Source organism: Ambystoma mexicanum, chromosome 3p (genome assembly GCF_040938575.1).
Source record: "Ambystoma mexicanum isolate Mex_15411 chromosome 3p, UKY_AmexF1_1, whole genome shotgun sequence".
Classification (NCBI taxonomy): Eukaryota; Metazoa; Chordata; class Amphibia; order Caudata; family Ambystomatidae; genus Ambystoma; species Ambystoma mexicanum.
Window position 1 is genome coordinate 803,066,155 of NC_090925.1, and position 16,225 is coordinate 803,082,379.

At 46.8% G+C, this 16,225-nt stretch overlaps 1 protein-coding gene across 1 annotated transcript in view; it reads left to right on the forward strand.

Moving 5' to 3' along the window:
• The window catches only part of LOC138579614 (zinc-binding protein A33-like), a 307,674-nt gene that overhangs the window by 217,349 nt on the left and 74,100 nt on the right, over positions 1-16,225 (forward strand). Inside the window, exons 5-6 of the mRNA XM_069649876.1 lie at positions 15,846-15,868; positions 15,969-16,093. Coding sequence (XP_069505977.1) covers positions 15,846-15,868; positions 15,969-16,093 — 148 coding nt within the window. The remainder of the gene's footprint in view (positions 1-15,845; positions 15,869-15,968; positions 16,094-16,225) is intronic.

A 16,225-nucleotide genomic window follows, 5' to 3' on the forward strand; every position in this document is an offset into this window, starting at 1 on the left:
GTCATTCCGGCTTTTTTAAGGATACAGGGTATTCATGTGTATCCATATTTGGACGACTTGTTTCTGCGCAGTCCTTGTCCAGTGAAAGCCTCGAGCAAACTTCAGTCTCTCCTTCAGCTCCTGTTCAGTCTTGGGCTGTCGGTGAACTGGCAGAAATCCTCCATGACGATCTCTCAGGACCTGATATTTCTGGGTTTCCGTTGGAACACGATTGACTGCAGAGTGTACTTGACGGTGGACAGGATGGCGGATCTGTTAACCATGTGTCAAGTCTTCATTCAGTTGGAAAACATGTCCGTCTGGTGGTTCCAGAGGCTTCTGGGCCTCATAGCCTCGTGCATGCTTGCTCTTCCCCTGGCACGTCTCAAGATGCGACTTACACAGTTGGGTCTTCGGAGCTCCTGGCTCCAGGCGGTGGACCTGGACACCAAAATTATCCCAGTTCCACCCTACTTGATGAAGGATCCCCTTTGGTAGGTCTTCCAGCAATCTGTCGGTGGGTGCACCCTTTCAGGAGCACTCCCCTCGGGTGACCATTACGACAGACTCCTCCCTTATCGGGTGGGGTGCGACGATGGATACTCTTCAGGTTTTTGACCTGTAGTCGTCGCAGGACAGACTATTTAACATAAATTATCTGGAACTTTTGGTGATTTTCCTGGCGCTCAAATCATTCAAGCCAGGAATTGTGAACAAGATGGTCCGCATCCGCATGGACAATGCAATATCCATGTTTTACGTCAACAAGCAGGAGGGATACCAGGGTCACCTCCCCTTGTAGATCTAGCTATTCAGATTTGGGAATTGGCCATTCAGCATGGTGTTTGGCTGTTAGCGGTACACATTCCGGGACAGCTGAATGTAATGGCAGATTCTCTCAGCCGGCGTATGGTGGTCAGCTACGAGTGGGAGCTGAACACGGAGATCCCCTCTGAACTTTTTAGTCATTGGGCACTCCAGAAATGGACCTCTTTGCGACATCATTGAACAAGAAACTTCCTCTTCATGCTTCCAGGAACGGGCTCCGAGCCTCTTCCCTGGGGGGATGCTCCAGAGATTCCATGGCACAGCATGAGGGCTTACGTCTTCCCGCCTCTTCCTCTGATTCAACGGGCGCTATGTAAGCTCGGGAACATGTTGAATTGCACTCTACTATTCATGCCCTGTGGTGGCCATCCAGATTCTGGTTTTCGGAGCTGAGTGGAAGGAGGGGGACACATAAGTCCCCCCTGCACCTCCCTTATTCCAATGCTTCCCGAGTGGGCCCAGTCATGACTGCTTCAGGTCCAGGGCCTCGGCCTTGGGGCACTCATGTGGAAACAACTCTGATACACCACCGATTTCGTACAAATACATCCATGGGTGCTGCCATATTCCTGTGCATACCCCTGTACAGCAAGATCAGGACTCCATTTTGTAGACTCCATTTGCAACTGGCAAAAAGACAATTCAGATTTCATCCCAGTCTGCAGCCATCTTTGTCAAGCACATAGCCAGCGCGGCTCTCCTACCCATCACCCCCCTCCGCCCCAACCACCTCCTCTCTGCCATCCACATAGCTGCCCGGTTCCCATGAGAAGGCTGGCAGCAGGAACGCAACATCCACACTGTATCACTTGCCGTCCAACTCCCTCCAGTGATTCAGATGCAGCCCAGGGGGAGAAGGCTAGAGCCAGGGCTATCCATCTCTGTAAACCTGCCCTGCGCCCCACAAACCCTGGCCATAAAAACCTAATCCCTGTGTATCCCAGAGCAAAGTCAACAACGAAAAGAGACCCTTAAATCAGTGAATGTACTTTCCCTTCTGATCTGCACGAGCAAAGGGATGTCTTTTCATTATGTGTGGAGTTCATATAAACCTGCTGATAGCTTAAACAAGCTAATGAGTAAACAATGTAAATACATATACGTGTGCCACTGGAAGTTCCTATGCTAGCCTGTTATATTGGAGGTAGAATATATGTTGACTTATAATGTTGAAACATGCATACAACTAATTGTAATCTCATAACGAGTAACGAACCTTAGACCTGTGCAAGCTCACACAATGCTACCTCACTGTTGATAATGTAGAATGTTATTGTATGCACACCGTTAATAAACCTCATATGAACCTTATTCAGATTCGAATGCCCTTGTTGTGCGGTTATTTGTCAGTAATTTCTTACCATCGCCCGTTATAGGGTTGCAACATTGTCCAAATTGTATGGAGTTAGATGTCATAAGTGAATTTTAATCAAACAGTGAACCAGCCGAATGTATATGAGGCGGTAACCCGTTGTGTGTAAATATAAAGGCCTCCAGTCATTATGTGGTGAGACCAAAAGCCCTAAAAGGGGGGCTTGAGCTCATCTCTGATCGCCCTGACCCTATAAAAAGTTATGTTTTGACACCTGGCCACCTAAGCCCCTCTAAGCAAATGCATATCTAAGGTGAAATGTACTTTTTGTAATCTAGTCACAGCAACCACATACCCCAACCTTCCCTGTGTCAATATTGAAAGAATACACCCGGCTGTGCACTGACCCCATAACCCTCACCCCCAACTCAATACTCTGTGTGTGAACAAGAGAGTGATATCCTTGATAGAAACATATAATTGATGTGCAGCAATGAAGAAGCATTTGTTTTTACACATGCAAACTGCTGGCCTTGCCGCCGGATGAACCGGTCAAAACGTATGAATGGATGAGAATGTATGGCCACAAGGGTAAACGTGTCAGAGATAGAATATCAATGTGTCAATTCATCGGATGTCCGACAGATGAGCCCAGCTGAACTTTTGACCCCACGTACCACATCATCTCGTCACGTGCCTGTGGACCAATCGGCCATCACCGACCATATAGCACCTATAGGTGCCTCCTCTTAGTGACCAATCCCAATCTACCATGTGCCCCTTAGGCCTTCCCCTTGCTGATGATCTAATATGTGTATAAAACTGAGTTGTAACATGTTTTCTGCAGGGCGCTCTCGGCCTGAGCAGAGTAGATAGTTTGCCCTAACTTTAGATAAACGGCCTTTAATTGTACTCTCTCTTGGTCTTATTGCCTCCTGGGATGTATCTTTATTGACTCTCTTGGGCGAATTACCAGCAGGCCTTGGGGGGGCCTCCCCTTCAGAGCTTCAGCATCTGCCAGTCTGCTCACTGATCAGGCTTCCGCTGATTCCCGACCTGGTTCACCAGAGCGATCAGCAGATGTGGCACCCCTCCCCACAATTGGCGGCATGGTGCCTGGGTTCAAATCTTTAGAGTTTCAATCGGTCCGCTGATGATATGTGTATTATCCAAGCGGCTAGAAAACCTTCGACCAGGTCTCAGTATAGGAGCAAATGGCTCAGTTTTTGTCACTGGTGTTTAGCTAAAAAGCTGGGCCCCAGAGAAGCTGTCATCGATACGGTCCTGTCTTTCATTTCTCATCTGGCAGCTTTGGGCATGCATGTCTTGTCATGTAGGACTTTCTTGTCAGCTATTGTTGCTTACCTGTCCCCGGACTCCTGCTCTTTTTCATTGACAAACCCTGTCATTAAAAGGCATTTTGCAGGTCTTTTGCATCTATATCCACCTGTGCGTAACACACATCCCAGGTGGGATCTGAATGTGGTCCTTAATGCTCTATCATAAACCTTTCGCGCCATGGCTACGGCAGACTGGAAATTAGTTCAGTGGAAAAGGGCCTTATGGATTGCGCGGTGACTTGGGCAAGGCGTGTAAGTGAACTTCAGGCCTTGTCGGTTGAGCACCCATTCCTCACCTTTCATAAGGATAAGGTTGTCCTCCTGACCAATCCTTCTTTCCTTCCGAAGGTGGTATCTGATTTTCATCTGAACCAGTCTATTTCCTTGCCTGTTTTCTTCTCAGAAACGGCTTCAGATGCTGAGAGGGTTCTACATAATTTTGATGTAAAGCAAGCTCTTAAGTTTTATTCGGACAGAACATCTAACCTTCGGAGCTCTTTCCAGCTCTTGGTGACCTTCAGAGACCTGAAAGGAAAGCCGGCCTCGAAAGCAACTATCTCCCGATGGATTGTTTCCTATATTTCTGAGGCTTATACTGTTGAGGGCCTTCAGTCTCCGGAGGGAATTCATGCCCATCTTGTGCGGGGCAAGGCAGCTGCCATTGCCTTCCAAAAATATGTACCCTGGGAAACCATTGCCAAAGCAGCTACATGGGCTTCCCCATCAGCTTTTGTGAAACATTACTGCCTAGATCTGAGCTCCAGGGCTGATGCTCAGTTTCAGGCAGGCTGTTCTTAGAAACCTCTTTCAATAAAGGAGTTCTATCCACCTGTTATTCTGTAAGGAGTGCTTGGTAATCTCCCAAAAGTATGGAGGAAAGGACTGGACGTAGGAGTATAAAAAGTTATTACCTTACTCCTAGTCCATAGCCCCCTTTCCTCCATACACCCGCCCGCCTTCCACTCTAATGGGTGTCCTCTATTATTGCTTAAATGGTCTCAGACCTTGCGATAGAAAAGGACTGAAGGGCGATGTGTGGGCCGGAGCTAAGGAGGGCGGGGTTACGGCATTGTGCGGTACCCCATGTAAAAAGAGGACACATTTTCAATGTCATGCTTTTTTACAAAAGTGCTCCGGTCCCGTCTCACAGGACGGAATGTCCCAAAGGTATGGAGGAAAGGGGACTATGGACTTGGGAGTAAGGTAGTCACTACATTGAGTAACTTTATTAAAAGCATCTACCCTCATCTGAGCTCTTTAACGTCTCCTCTGTCTCCCTCAAACCTGCAATTCTTACCCGTTTTGATAAACCTTCTGCTAGCCCAACTTTCCTGTTGGCTGGTTCCTCTCCCGTCCCGTTATTGAAAGGTGCTTGAGCGGTTGAACTTCAATCTGACTCGTATGGATCGTGAGGACAATGGCCTTAAAGATCATCTTAAATTTGGCCTCCATAGTAAACACTCAGATTGCACTAATGTACGTCTCCAACGTTCTGTTTGTGACACTTCTGATGCTTAATCTGCTTAGAATCTCATGATGTGCATATGGTCCGACATCCATTGGTAACCGCAGAGTATTGCATCTTGTCTTTCGGGGGACCGAAAGGGGACGTCGGCATAGGCGTGTCTGAAACACTATTCCTATCGTGACGTGTGTAGTACCCAAAATGCCTCCCGCACTGAGGTCCCTCAGATTGTTTTTTTCCGCCCAGATAACTGGTCGCCCTATAGCAGAGATCTTCATGAGACCTTCTTTATCTTACCGAATTGTTGGTTTAATCCCCGTTAAGTCACTTTGCCTATCAAGAACATCTTCGACGAGGACTACGGGGGTACCGTCTACAGCTGTGGATTCCGGCACCTAAGATCCAGCGTTCGGACCTCCACGTGGTCGGGCCTTCTGGCCGGCCTACACAGTAGGGAGAGTGGGCTCGGGGTTTGCCATACTGCTATGTCTTTCCTCTTTTCCACTTCTTTCCTTTTTGGTCTGGTTACCCTTCCCTTCTGCTATGGAAAGGACTCCATTTAGATTCTGCCCTCTGTGAAGGGTCAGATATCCGTGGAAAGACGAGCACACTTTGTGTATGCTTGTCTCCCCCAGAGCACTAAAGCGATGTTCGGCGTTAAACTCCTAACCTAATCCCTTAAGGAGCGCCGGTTGAAGCGGTGGGCCGCATGCGGTATGTCGCGCGTGGAGCCTCCCTCCCGCGACACCAGCCGACGAGAGTGACGGAGGTACATCGATGACCAAACATCCAACGCAGACTTTGTAGACCTTGAGGCGGACGATTCTAGAGCCGCCACGCCCGTCCCCGACCCTTCCAGCCTCGACTCCGGTCTTGCTACAGTGACCACACCCGGTGACAGGGGCGTACAATCGCACCGCACAAAACACACAACCCAAGCGTCCTCCTCGACGACCTCGTCGAAGAAGGCGCAAGCGCCATCGGATCGATTTGATCCGAAGCCTTCCCCGCATCCGCAGCAGCGCATGAAGACTGGGCTTAATAAAATTAACAAAGGCGCTACTCCCCAAACTACACACGCCGAAGTTTCTGAACAAGAAACTTCAACGAGTTTCAAGGTTTCCAAGGCCCGTGTAGGCCCGAAAACTACGAGTAGGCATCTACCCGAGAAACCATCATCGGAGGCTTTGTCCCCCGAAGATTCAGTAACATCAGTAAGAGTATCCATAGGATTGCTACGGCGGTGGGCCTAGTACCAGTCTCACCCACAGTTATGGGCCAATCCGCCGAAAGGTTTTCCACGGTTTTGGAAGACGATCCTGAGGACTCTTACGAAGAGAGCCAGGTACCCCATTCAAGCACCCTGAGGAGATCCTCTGAACGCCGTAGGGCAGAGGCCCCTGTTCCTGCTCAGCTGGGTCCATTTGGGTCATCCAAGTGGACTACGGAACAATTTGAGGGGTATATGGATCGGCTGGAGCAGGTTTTCAGGGCTTCTGATCAACCTCTGCCGAAAAAAGCTCGGGTAGACCCTAACCCTCACACACGAGTTGCCCAACACCTAGATGCTCAACACTATGTTAATTATCAAGATGTCAGAAGGACACAAATCGAGACATCTATACAGAAGAAGAGGAGACTTCTTTTCTGGACAATTATGGGGAAAATCAAGGCGCAACGGACAACTGGGAGGACCCCCAGCAGGACGATCACAATTCTGATATCGTTTGCCTCGACTCTTCCCCATCCACACCGGTTCGACAAGCTCCCCCGGTGGATGATCAAATGGCTTTCAACTACACGTTGAAAAAAGCAGCGACATTCTTTAAAATTGCCACGCTTGAGGCATTGCCTTAACTAGGATTTTCCGGAAAACATTATTGATGACAAGTCTCCAGCAAGCCAGTCTATTCCTCTTTGGAGCTCTGTAAAGAGACGGCTGGCCCCTTCTTTACTCACACCCGCCCAGACTTGGGCTGTGAATCCAAGGGTCGAAAAACTCTTTCGGTCCTCCCCCACCAACCCGCTTTATATCAAAGGACACGCAATCCCGGACTCGCTGGTGATGACCAACACTCAAGAGATCAGGGGTTCCCCTTGCCACGGGAGAGTCACCCCCGGACAAGGAGTCCAAAAGGTTGTATGCCTTAGGCAAACGGGTCACGTCGGCGGCTGCTTATACCGTCCGGATTGCCAATAACACGCAGTTACTGGCAAGCTACGTTGACGCCCAATTGAACCTACTCCAGGAAGGCCTCCAGGAGGTTCCGGAACCAACCAGAGCCAAGCTTCTCGCCATTCTCTCGGAGGGCAAACTTGCCAATCAAAATGTTGTAAAGCATAACCTAGACTCCGCAGAGACAGCAGGCAGGTCTCTCGCACAGGGTACTCTCCTAAAGAGACACGCGTGGCTGCGCACGTCGGGTTTCAGGCCTGAGACCCAGGCATCCATCATCAATAAACCCATTGAAGAAACCAACCTCTTCGGGAAGGCGGTAGAAGATGCGTTGGAGACAGCCAAGAAGGAGCATGAGACTATTAAGTTGCTGCACCAGATTTCCCAAAAACCCTCTTCACAGAGGGGCAGCAATTCTCGGCAGTCCTTTCGAGGACAAGCCTGCGCTGCTCAAAATAATTTCGGCACGGGCAACTTCAACGCAAGTCAACCGGCTGCAAGCCTCACTTACTACCCCCATAGGGGTCAGAAGCGTGGAAAGAATAGAGGCAGAGGCTCCAATTCTAGAGGTGCGTCAACCTCGGGTCAGAAATGACCACCAAGTTCAGGTCCCCTCCCATGTCTCCCCGGTCGGGGGGGCGATTAACATCTTTACTCAAGGCATGGAAGGGGATAACTTCAGACCAGTGGGTATTAAAGACGGTCGCCCACGGTTATTGCGTGGAATTCGCACGACCCCCACAGTTCACACCGCCGAAACATCAACGCCTTTCACCGGAACATCTGCAGATCCTGGTCCAAGAGGTGGAGGCGCTGCTAGGAAAGGACGCCATAGAAGCCGTCCCGATTCTTCAGGTAAACAAGGGTATTTATTCAATATACTTCCTTGTACCCAAAAAGGATCTCACCATGCGTCCTGTTCCAGACCTGCGCCCGGCGAATAAGTTCATAAAGCCCCAGAAGTTTCGCATGGTAACACTTTAAGAGGTGATCCCATTGCTAAAACAAGGGGACCTCATGACAACATTGGATATGAAAGATGCATACTTTCATATTTCAATGCTGCCAGTGCACAGAAAATTCCTAAGGTTCGTGATTCAGGACAAACTCTACCAGTTCAAGGTACTCCCCTTCGGCATAGCCTCGGCGCCACGGGTGTTTACTAAGGTCCTGGCAGTGGCAGCAGCACACCTGCGCAGACTTTCAGTTCCAGTTTACCCTTACCTCGACGATTGGCACATCACGGGGGACTCGTTCGACGTTTGTTTTTCAAACACCCAGAAGACAGTAGACCTACTGTTGAGCCTCGGATTTTCTATAAACGAAAAGAAATCCAGCTTAGTCCCCAGCCAAGTAAAACAGTTCCTGGGGGCTCTAATTCGCACGGAAGACGGTCTAGTCTTCCCTTCCAGCGAGAGGGTTCAGACCATGCTCTCTCAAGTTCCTCAGTATGTAGCCATTCGAGAGGTGACGGTACGCAAAGCTATGCGTTTGCTAGGGATGATGGCTTCATGCATTTACTTGGTCCCCCACGCGCGGCTGCGCATGCGTCCCATGCAAGAGTGGCTCAACAGCCAATGGTGTCAGGCCAGCGGACAATGGGAAGATCTGTTGTCTCGCCAGCCCTCGTTCTCTCTGCAGTGGTGGTCGAGTGAGAACCTCTTGAAGGGGAAAACCTTCACCACCCCTGCAGTGGAAGCCACTCTCATGACAGACGCATCTCACACAGGGTGGGGGGCTCACCTGCTTCAACAGACAGCGCACGGAGCGTGGTCCCCTCAGGTAGCGTCCAACCATATAAACCTACTGGAGCTACTAGCAGTGTTCAAAGCATTGAAAGCCTTTCAGGAGCAACGGCAAGGGAAGACAGTGCTGGTCCTAACTGACAGCACAACAGCAATGTATTATCTGAACAAGCAGGGGGGCACTCGCTCTCCAGGGCTATCCAAGCTGTCCCAGAACATCTGGATATGGGCTCTCAAACACAAGATGTTCCTGATATCCCAACATGTTCCAGGGGAACTCAATCTTCTGGCAGACATACTCAGCAGAGATTTTCCTCTGCCAGAAGAATACAAATGGCGTCTGCACGAAGAATGGGGGTTTCCAGAGATCGACCCATTCGCTACTCAGGAGAATGCCCAATGCCCAGATTACGCCTCCAGGTACCCCCAGAACTGATCCAAGGGGAACGGTCTCTGGATAACTTGGTCAGGGAAATTTGTTTACGCTTTCCCCCCCCCCCCCCCGACTCCCCTTCTGAACAAGATAGTGCACAAGATGCACCAGGAACCAGTCGCCATGATTCTGGTGGCTTCCATGTGGGCCCGCCAACCCTGGTTCGCGCACCTGATGGAATTGTCCCTCTCCCCACCAGTCAAGCTGCCCTGCCCGTACAACATGTCTCAGGACAGGGGGAGACTCTGCACCCATGCCCACAAACTCTGAACTTAGCAGCCTGATCCTGAAGTCATAGAGTTTGGACATCTGCAACTCCCTCAAAGATGCATGGACATACTGAGGGAGGCAAGAAAACCTAACACACGTTATTGCTATGCCAGCAAATGGAAACGTTTTGTCATTTGGTGCAGTTCCAAAGGTGTCAGTCCCACCGATTGCTCGCCTTCACACATTGTGTTATATCTAACCCATCTGTTGGACTCTGGGTTAGTCTTCAATTCCTTAAAGGTTCACCTAGCGGCGTTGTCAGCCTACACCACGTCACAGCAAAAGGTGTTGTGGTGGAAAATACCTGTGATTAAAGCCTTTATAGAAGGGGTTAAAAGAAGGTATCTCCCCATCACTCACCCAGCCCATGGGTGGGATCTAAACATAGTTTTAACTAGGCTCATAGGACTCCCTTTTGAGCCTATGCATAAAGCTAGTCTGAAAGACCTGACTTACAAGACAGCCTTTCTAGTAGCCATCACTTCTATCAGAAGAGTTGGCGAACTACAGGCCCTCTCGGTCTTGGACCCCTTTGTTACAGTCCACAAAAATAAAGTCGTCCTGCAGCACAGGTTCCCGATCATGGAAGTGAAAGGGAACAGGCGTTGCAGGGACACGAGTCAGCGGCACACAACAAAGTTTGCTGCCGCAAGGTCAGTAGAGGGGATGGATGTGGGTGGGGGCAGGGGTCAAGTTGGAAATGTTCAGGGGAGAAAAGACTAGGTTATTTCGGAAAAATAATCTTTTGTCTTCTCTATCTCAAACATTTCCGTCACAGGATTCTAACCCCGATCCTTTCCTCTCAACTCTGTCCTTTCCTCATGCTAGACCTTTCTTGATGCTAGACAAAAAGTTCTCTACTTGCCTTGATGCAGTCAACAATGTACCCACATCCTCTTCTTCTGCTTAACAACCGCATGCTGGTTAGATCACCATGCACAACTCCTCCCTTTTTTTCCAAGTTCCCTCTCGTTGTTAGAGACCTGTCAACTCACCCCCCCCGCCCCTTCTCTGCACTCGACCTCAGTGTCCTGACCGCACCATCCCATCCAGTGCAACGTTATTTTGTATATTTGTTAACTACTCCTCTTGAGTTTGCCGCACTTGTTCACTAGCTTAACATCACCTTTTGTACGCATTTATTTTTTACTTTTGTACATGTACCTTTCACAGGAATGCCTCTGCCTTGTATTATGGGGTCTGCAACCTTTGGCTCTCTAGATGTTTTGGACTACAACTCCCATGATCCCTCACCATTAATGATCGAAATGGACACCCCTATTAAAATAAACCGGGGACTGCAACATCAATAAAGGCCTTTAAATGCATGAACATGTGTGTTCTGCCTGACTCAGCAAAAATTGTTTTTTCAAATGAATCGTACAGTCTTTTAAGAATCCATAATTCAGACCACAGGAGACACATGCCAAATTTAATTTACTTCAAAGAACTGGGAAACCTCAAATTGACACCTGATGAGGATATTCCATAAGGGTGGGGACATAATGTAGTAGTTTGCCAAATATCCCCAACTAGCTTGGGTACCCGGCGTTGCCCTTGGCCTGATCGAGTGGTCTTGTGCCCGGGCGGATGTTGCTCTTGTCCTCTGGTTGGCAAGTCGTTCTGCTGTTTCAAAAGCTCTTGATGTTTTTCGCTTTGCATCAGATGGAGCTTTTCCAAGTGGTGGTTGTTTTTTGTGCTGCATGTTTGTGTCACAGTGGTTTCGGCACATTTGAGAAAATGTCCAAGAAAGATTGATTGTGCTCTCTTCTCTGTAACCTTGCCATTTCCCATATTTCGAGTGGCGTGATAACTTTTTTTTACATTTCTTTTAATGCCCTTGAAAGTGTTTATTAAAGCATTTTTAAAACTGTATACAGTAGTAATACATTTCAGAGTAATAACCAACACATACTTCAGACACTTCAAAATGTTGACTCCTTCTAGTACCTACTGTAATGAATCTGGGTGAGCATCAGTGAATGAGGGCTTCTAGGGAGTGAATTCTTTGCATCCAAACATAGACTACAATCTTGCCCCAGACAAATGAGGAATCCATGCAAAATTTGGCAGACGTGGGTTCAACGGTGTGGATTTGTATAGCCGGACAAACATACATACATTCCACTTTATATAAAGATTGTTAAAACCAACTGCCACTCCCACTACTGTAAGGGCAGGAAAACTTGAATTTTGTTTTGGCTGTTAGGTGGCATTCTAAGCCTTGTAAACTATTGCCATGAGATATGAAGATGGGAGCTAGGGGTGTGAGATGGACGAAGCCTTTGGGTGTTTGACTTTTTACCCACCTATTTATCGACTCACAACCATGGTAGTCCCATGGACATTTGCACCTACTAGCTGCTCCTCTCTGCCCACAACACATCCCCTGGATCTGCCTGAGCACCCTGCTTTCTGGGAAGCCTTCTAAAAGGTAATGGTGTAATTGCAGATGTAAGCCAGCTCCTAGTCTTCTAGAAATGTCTTAACCAAGTGTGCCTTCACACTCTTGATTTATAAGCAATGTGTCCTTACACAGTTGCATCTTTTCCTTGCACTGAATTCTTGCCAAAAAGAAACATTGAAGAAAAGCATTTGGTACAAACCTTTTGTGCACAGTTCATAAAATATGGCAGTGATGCCATCTTATGACTGCCGTTTTATGACCAAGTAGTAACATTATTGCAGTATGTGGAAAATGCCTACCCAAACTGTTGCCTTTGCCAGTGCTTATTGGGAGTGTTCTGTTGCAGGAAATGTGTAGTCTGCAAGACTTGGCCCATTCAAAAACATGGGTTGAGGTTGAGTGATATTCTGACCAGGTTGTGGTGGGAATAAATGGAAGAAGTCACCGGGGACAATACATAGGTGGACTTGCATACATTAAGGGCAGTCCTCATTAGACATTTTTAAGTGCAGGTAGGTGGTACGGGCAGCTATGTGACCATGATGGATGAAGTGCTAGAGTGGAGACGGAAGCAGTTTAGCGGCAAGGGAAAATGTTCGAACAAAGGCAGGTATGAGGTACTTTGAGAGGATAACTCTGAGGCAGGGAGGTAGGCTTTCAGTTTTGCTTCAGTGTCAAGCATTTGTATTTTATTTGCATGTATACAGCGTTTTGCGCAAAACGGTACAAAAATGCATAAACATATGGTAAAATTGGGGAAGGAAGACTATGGTCCTTAAAGGAATAGTTCACTCTAAAATTGTATTGTCCCAAAAGATGGGCAATTATCAAAAACCTACATTAAACATCTTTTTAAAGAAAGTTCCTATGTAAAGTTTTGAGCAAACAAGGCTTTACATGGGAGCATCCATTTCAGATAGCCTCCTCTGTTCATGTTCAGCTCTGCCCTTGTGGCACTAAACAAGCAGCAAAAGCCCTGTACCGGGAGCTTTTGCTTACTGCAGCCAGAGCAGAGCTGAACATGGAGGAGGCTGGCTTTGCTTTCATTTTACGTTTTCGGTAATCACCAAGCCAAGGGGAGCACAGAAAACATAAAATGAAAGGCAAAAGGCAAAGGCGCAGCAATTATTGCCGTGGTTAGAAAACCACGGAAATCATCAATACAAAGTTGTAGTTCTGATGCAGAGCCCAGGAGACTCGAGGCGAAAGCCGCCGCCGCCGTCAGAAATACCTTGTATTTTGTAAATGCTGTGGTTTTCTTTCTACGTTTCCCGGGCTCCTCCATCTAGGAGGAGCCCGGGAAACGTAGAAAGAAAAACATAGCATTTATAAATACAACAACGTTGTATTTGTTTGCGGTGGCTTCAGCTTTGAGTCTCCTGGGCTCCCCCGGGTCGAGGAGACTCAAAGCTGAAGCCACTGCAAACATAAATACGTTATAAATGCTGCAGTTTTTCTTTCCAAGTTAGAGAGAAAACTGCAGCATTTATTTTGCAGTGTTTTGAAGAAAAGAATGAAATTAAAAGCACTGTTAATCTCTGCTCTACGGCAATAATGAAGCAAAAGCCACATGCTGGTAGCTTTTGCTAGTACAGCTGGCTGGCTTTTGCTTCATTAGTGCCGCAAGGGCAGAGATTAACACAAGCACAGGAGGCTCATCCATTTCACAAAATTGATGCCTCCTAGTGCTTGAAATGTGCGACTTTGAGCCTCATTTGCTCAAAAGTTTAAATGGGAACTTTCTTAAAATATTTTTTATATATATTTTTGATCATGGCCCATCTTTTGAGCCAATACAGTTTTAGAGTGAACTATTCCTTTAAGACGAGAGCAGAACATGGGGTAAGAAATGGAATGAAGTATTCCAGTGAAGATGTGCCAGCAGACAAAGGGGTCAAAAACGAGATTAAGTACAGGGTGGACAAGGCACAGTAAGAAGAAACAAGGATTTGAAGTGTAAAGAATGCTTAGATTAAAACGATATGGGTGAGTAAAGATGGAGGAGAAATTATGGAGAGATTTAAAGACTAGGCAAAGGAAATTAAAGGGCAAACAAGTGAGAAGGAAGCCAGCAAAGCTAAAGCTGGAGAAATAGATTCTCGAGAGGGGAGCAGGCAGAAAATTAGCAATATTGATAGTTTTCAGTATCATCAGTATATACCATTTGACTCGATTAGTGTTAAAGATATCAACCAGAATTAATACCCATTAATCGGATGGCTTGGGTATTCTATTGCTTTGATATCATCCATGCCACCCTTCCTCTCTATATGCACATCCACCATCCAACAGCCTGACTTGCACATCTTCATAGCCAAACCGTTTCACAGATCTTGCCCCTTTCCGTCTGCTGTCATACAGCCAACATCATACCCCATCCTGCATCCCTTCTTCTAGTCCCACACACATCCCCATCCTCCATTAGCCACTCATGCATACCTAGACATTCCAACACCTCTTTGCAGACCGTTCCAAACTCTGGTTTCCCTCCAATCCCCACACAGGCGTTGACACTAGTCACATCTCTGCTTGCAGATCTGTCCCTAATAGGCAGATCACTGCTCTCCACCACCCAGTCATTGCATACACAGGTCCACATTCTCTCCACGCTAGGTAAGAGAATGGTATCCTGGTGGATAAGTGGCAATCTTTCCAATCAGAACACTCTGCATTTTGTTCCCCAATTGACAGTGATTTTTGACAAATTTTGCTGCTTCAATTGTTGAAATGCTCCAACTAGTTGTATATTCCATTTTGCCAAAATAAAGTGGAAATGTAAGGAGCCACATTGCTTACTTTGGAGTTGAAAGATTGGCTCGATATTGGGCTATTCACTAGATCGCCCTTTTCTTTGGTTCCCTTATTTACCAAATATTTTTTCGATTTCCCAGGTGAAATATGTCCTTTGGACACATGAATGGGCAATTGTAATCTTGACATGTTTTAAAGTTAATTGGTGCTTGTTTGCTTTCTCATTAGTGTGTAGGTGCAGTTGCAGACCCTATCAGTGAGCCTAGTCTTCGTATAGAAGGCAGCCTAGCTAGCACCAGTTTTAATGTCTTGCATTAAACTAACTTGAAGAATGAATTTCCACGTGCCAGGCCTTTGCTCATTGGCATTTGTTAACATTTAGTTAATTCTCATAATGTGGTAAATTTTCCCTGAAACAGGTTCCCTAATTGAGTCTTATACCTGCCATGCGAGAGTGACTAGAATTACAGCAAAGATGCTAAATTATACACATGATTTTTTAACATAAAGCCAATCTGAAGAGGGCCCCTATGTTTGGTTTTGCATTGACATCCGTCTAAATCTGAAATCCTGCACTAAGACTGGGATTTCACCTTCTCAAATGAGGACTGACCTGGTTTTCATAGGTTTTGAATGACCTGCTCGTTAACCTGTGCAATTCTCCTTGTGTGGTAATCCCTATTTAGTGGCTGTCTCCTTTTAGACAAAATGTGTGGGGTTGGGGGGGCTGCATAAACCGTTTAAATGTCCTAATGTCTTTTATAATTGAACCTTTCCTGTATACAGTACCCCCCCCCCCCCCCAACATCCACCCGTATTACTTCTGTATGGAAAGCATTGAATGTGATTAATGGACTGAAGTGTGATGACCACTGACCTGTCAAAATGGCTACAACAGAGATGTTGGATCATGTCGGCAGAGCATTTGGGGATCATGTGTAGAATTTTTTTTTATTTTTCTTCTGCTATGCAAAGAATGTTTGTGTGCTCTTCAGCGATGTTCTGAATAGTTTGGTAAAATGTGACTGGATGATGGTTCTAGCATTATACCCGAAATGCCTGTTACCTGTACTTTATTCTACTAAAGACCTTTTAAAGGCAGAATATTATGCTAAATTACTATGTTCTTTCCTCTACAGGGCATTAAATCCTGTTTAGACCAGTAAGTAAAAGAAAATTACATTAACTATTTAGTTCCCTTACCTATGTGAAGTCAGCTATTAAAACGGACTTTCCCTACCTTCCTCGACCTTTCTCTGTAGGTGCACTGAGCAACATACAAGATGTATTCCAGTTCCAGGTATATCTGAAAACCTTTACCAGCAAACATCAAGAGGTCCAATTGAATACACCATATGGAGAGAATTTAGGTCTGCCATCAGCCCAGGTAAGGGTTAATTGGTAAGCTTGATGGCCTCTCAATGTAGATTGCACTGTGACATTGATGTACAGGATCAAGCAAGGCACCCTAGAGCTTTCCTTACCCCAATTCTTCTAACACCTACTGAAAGACTTGACA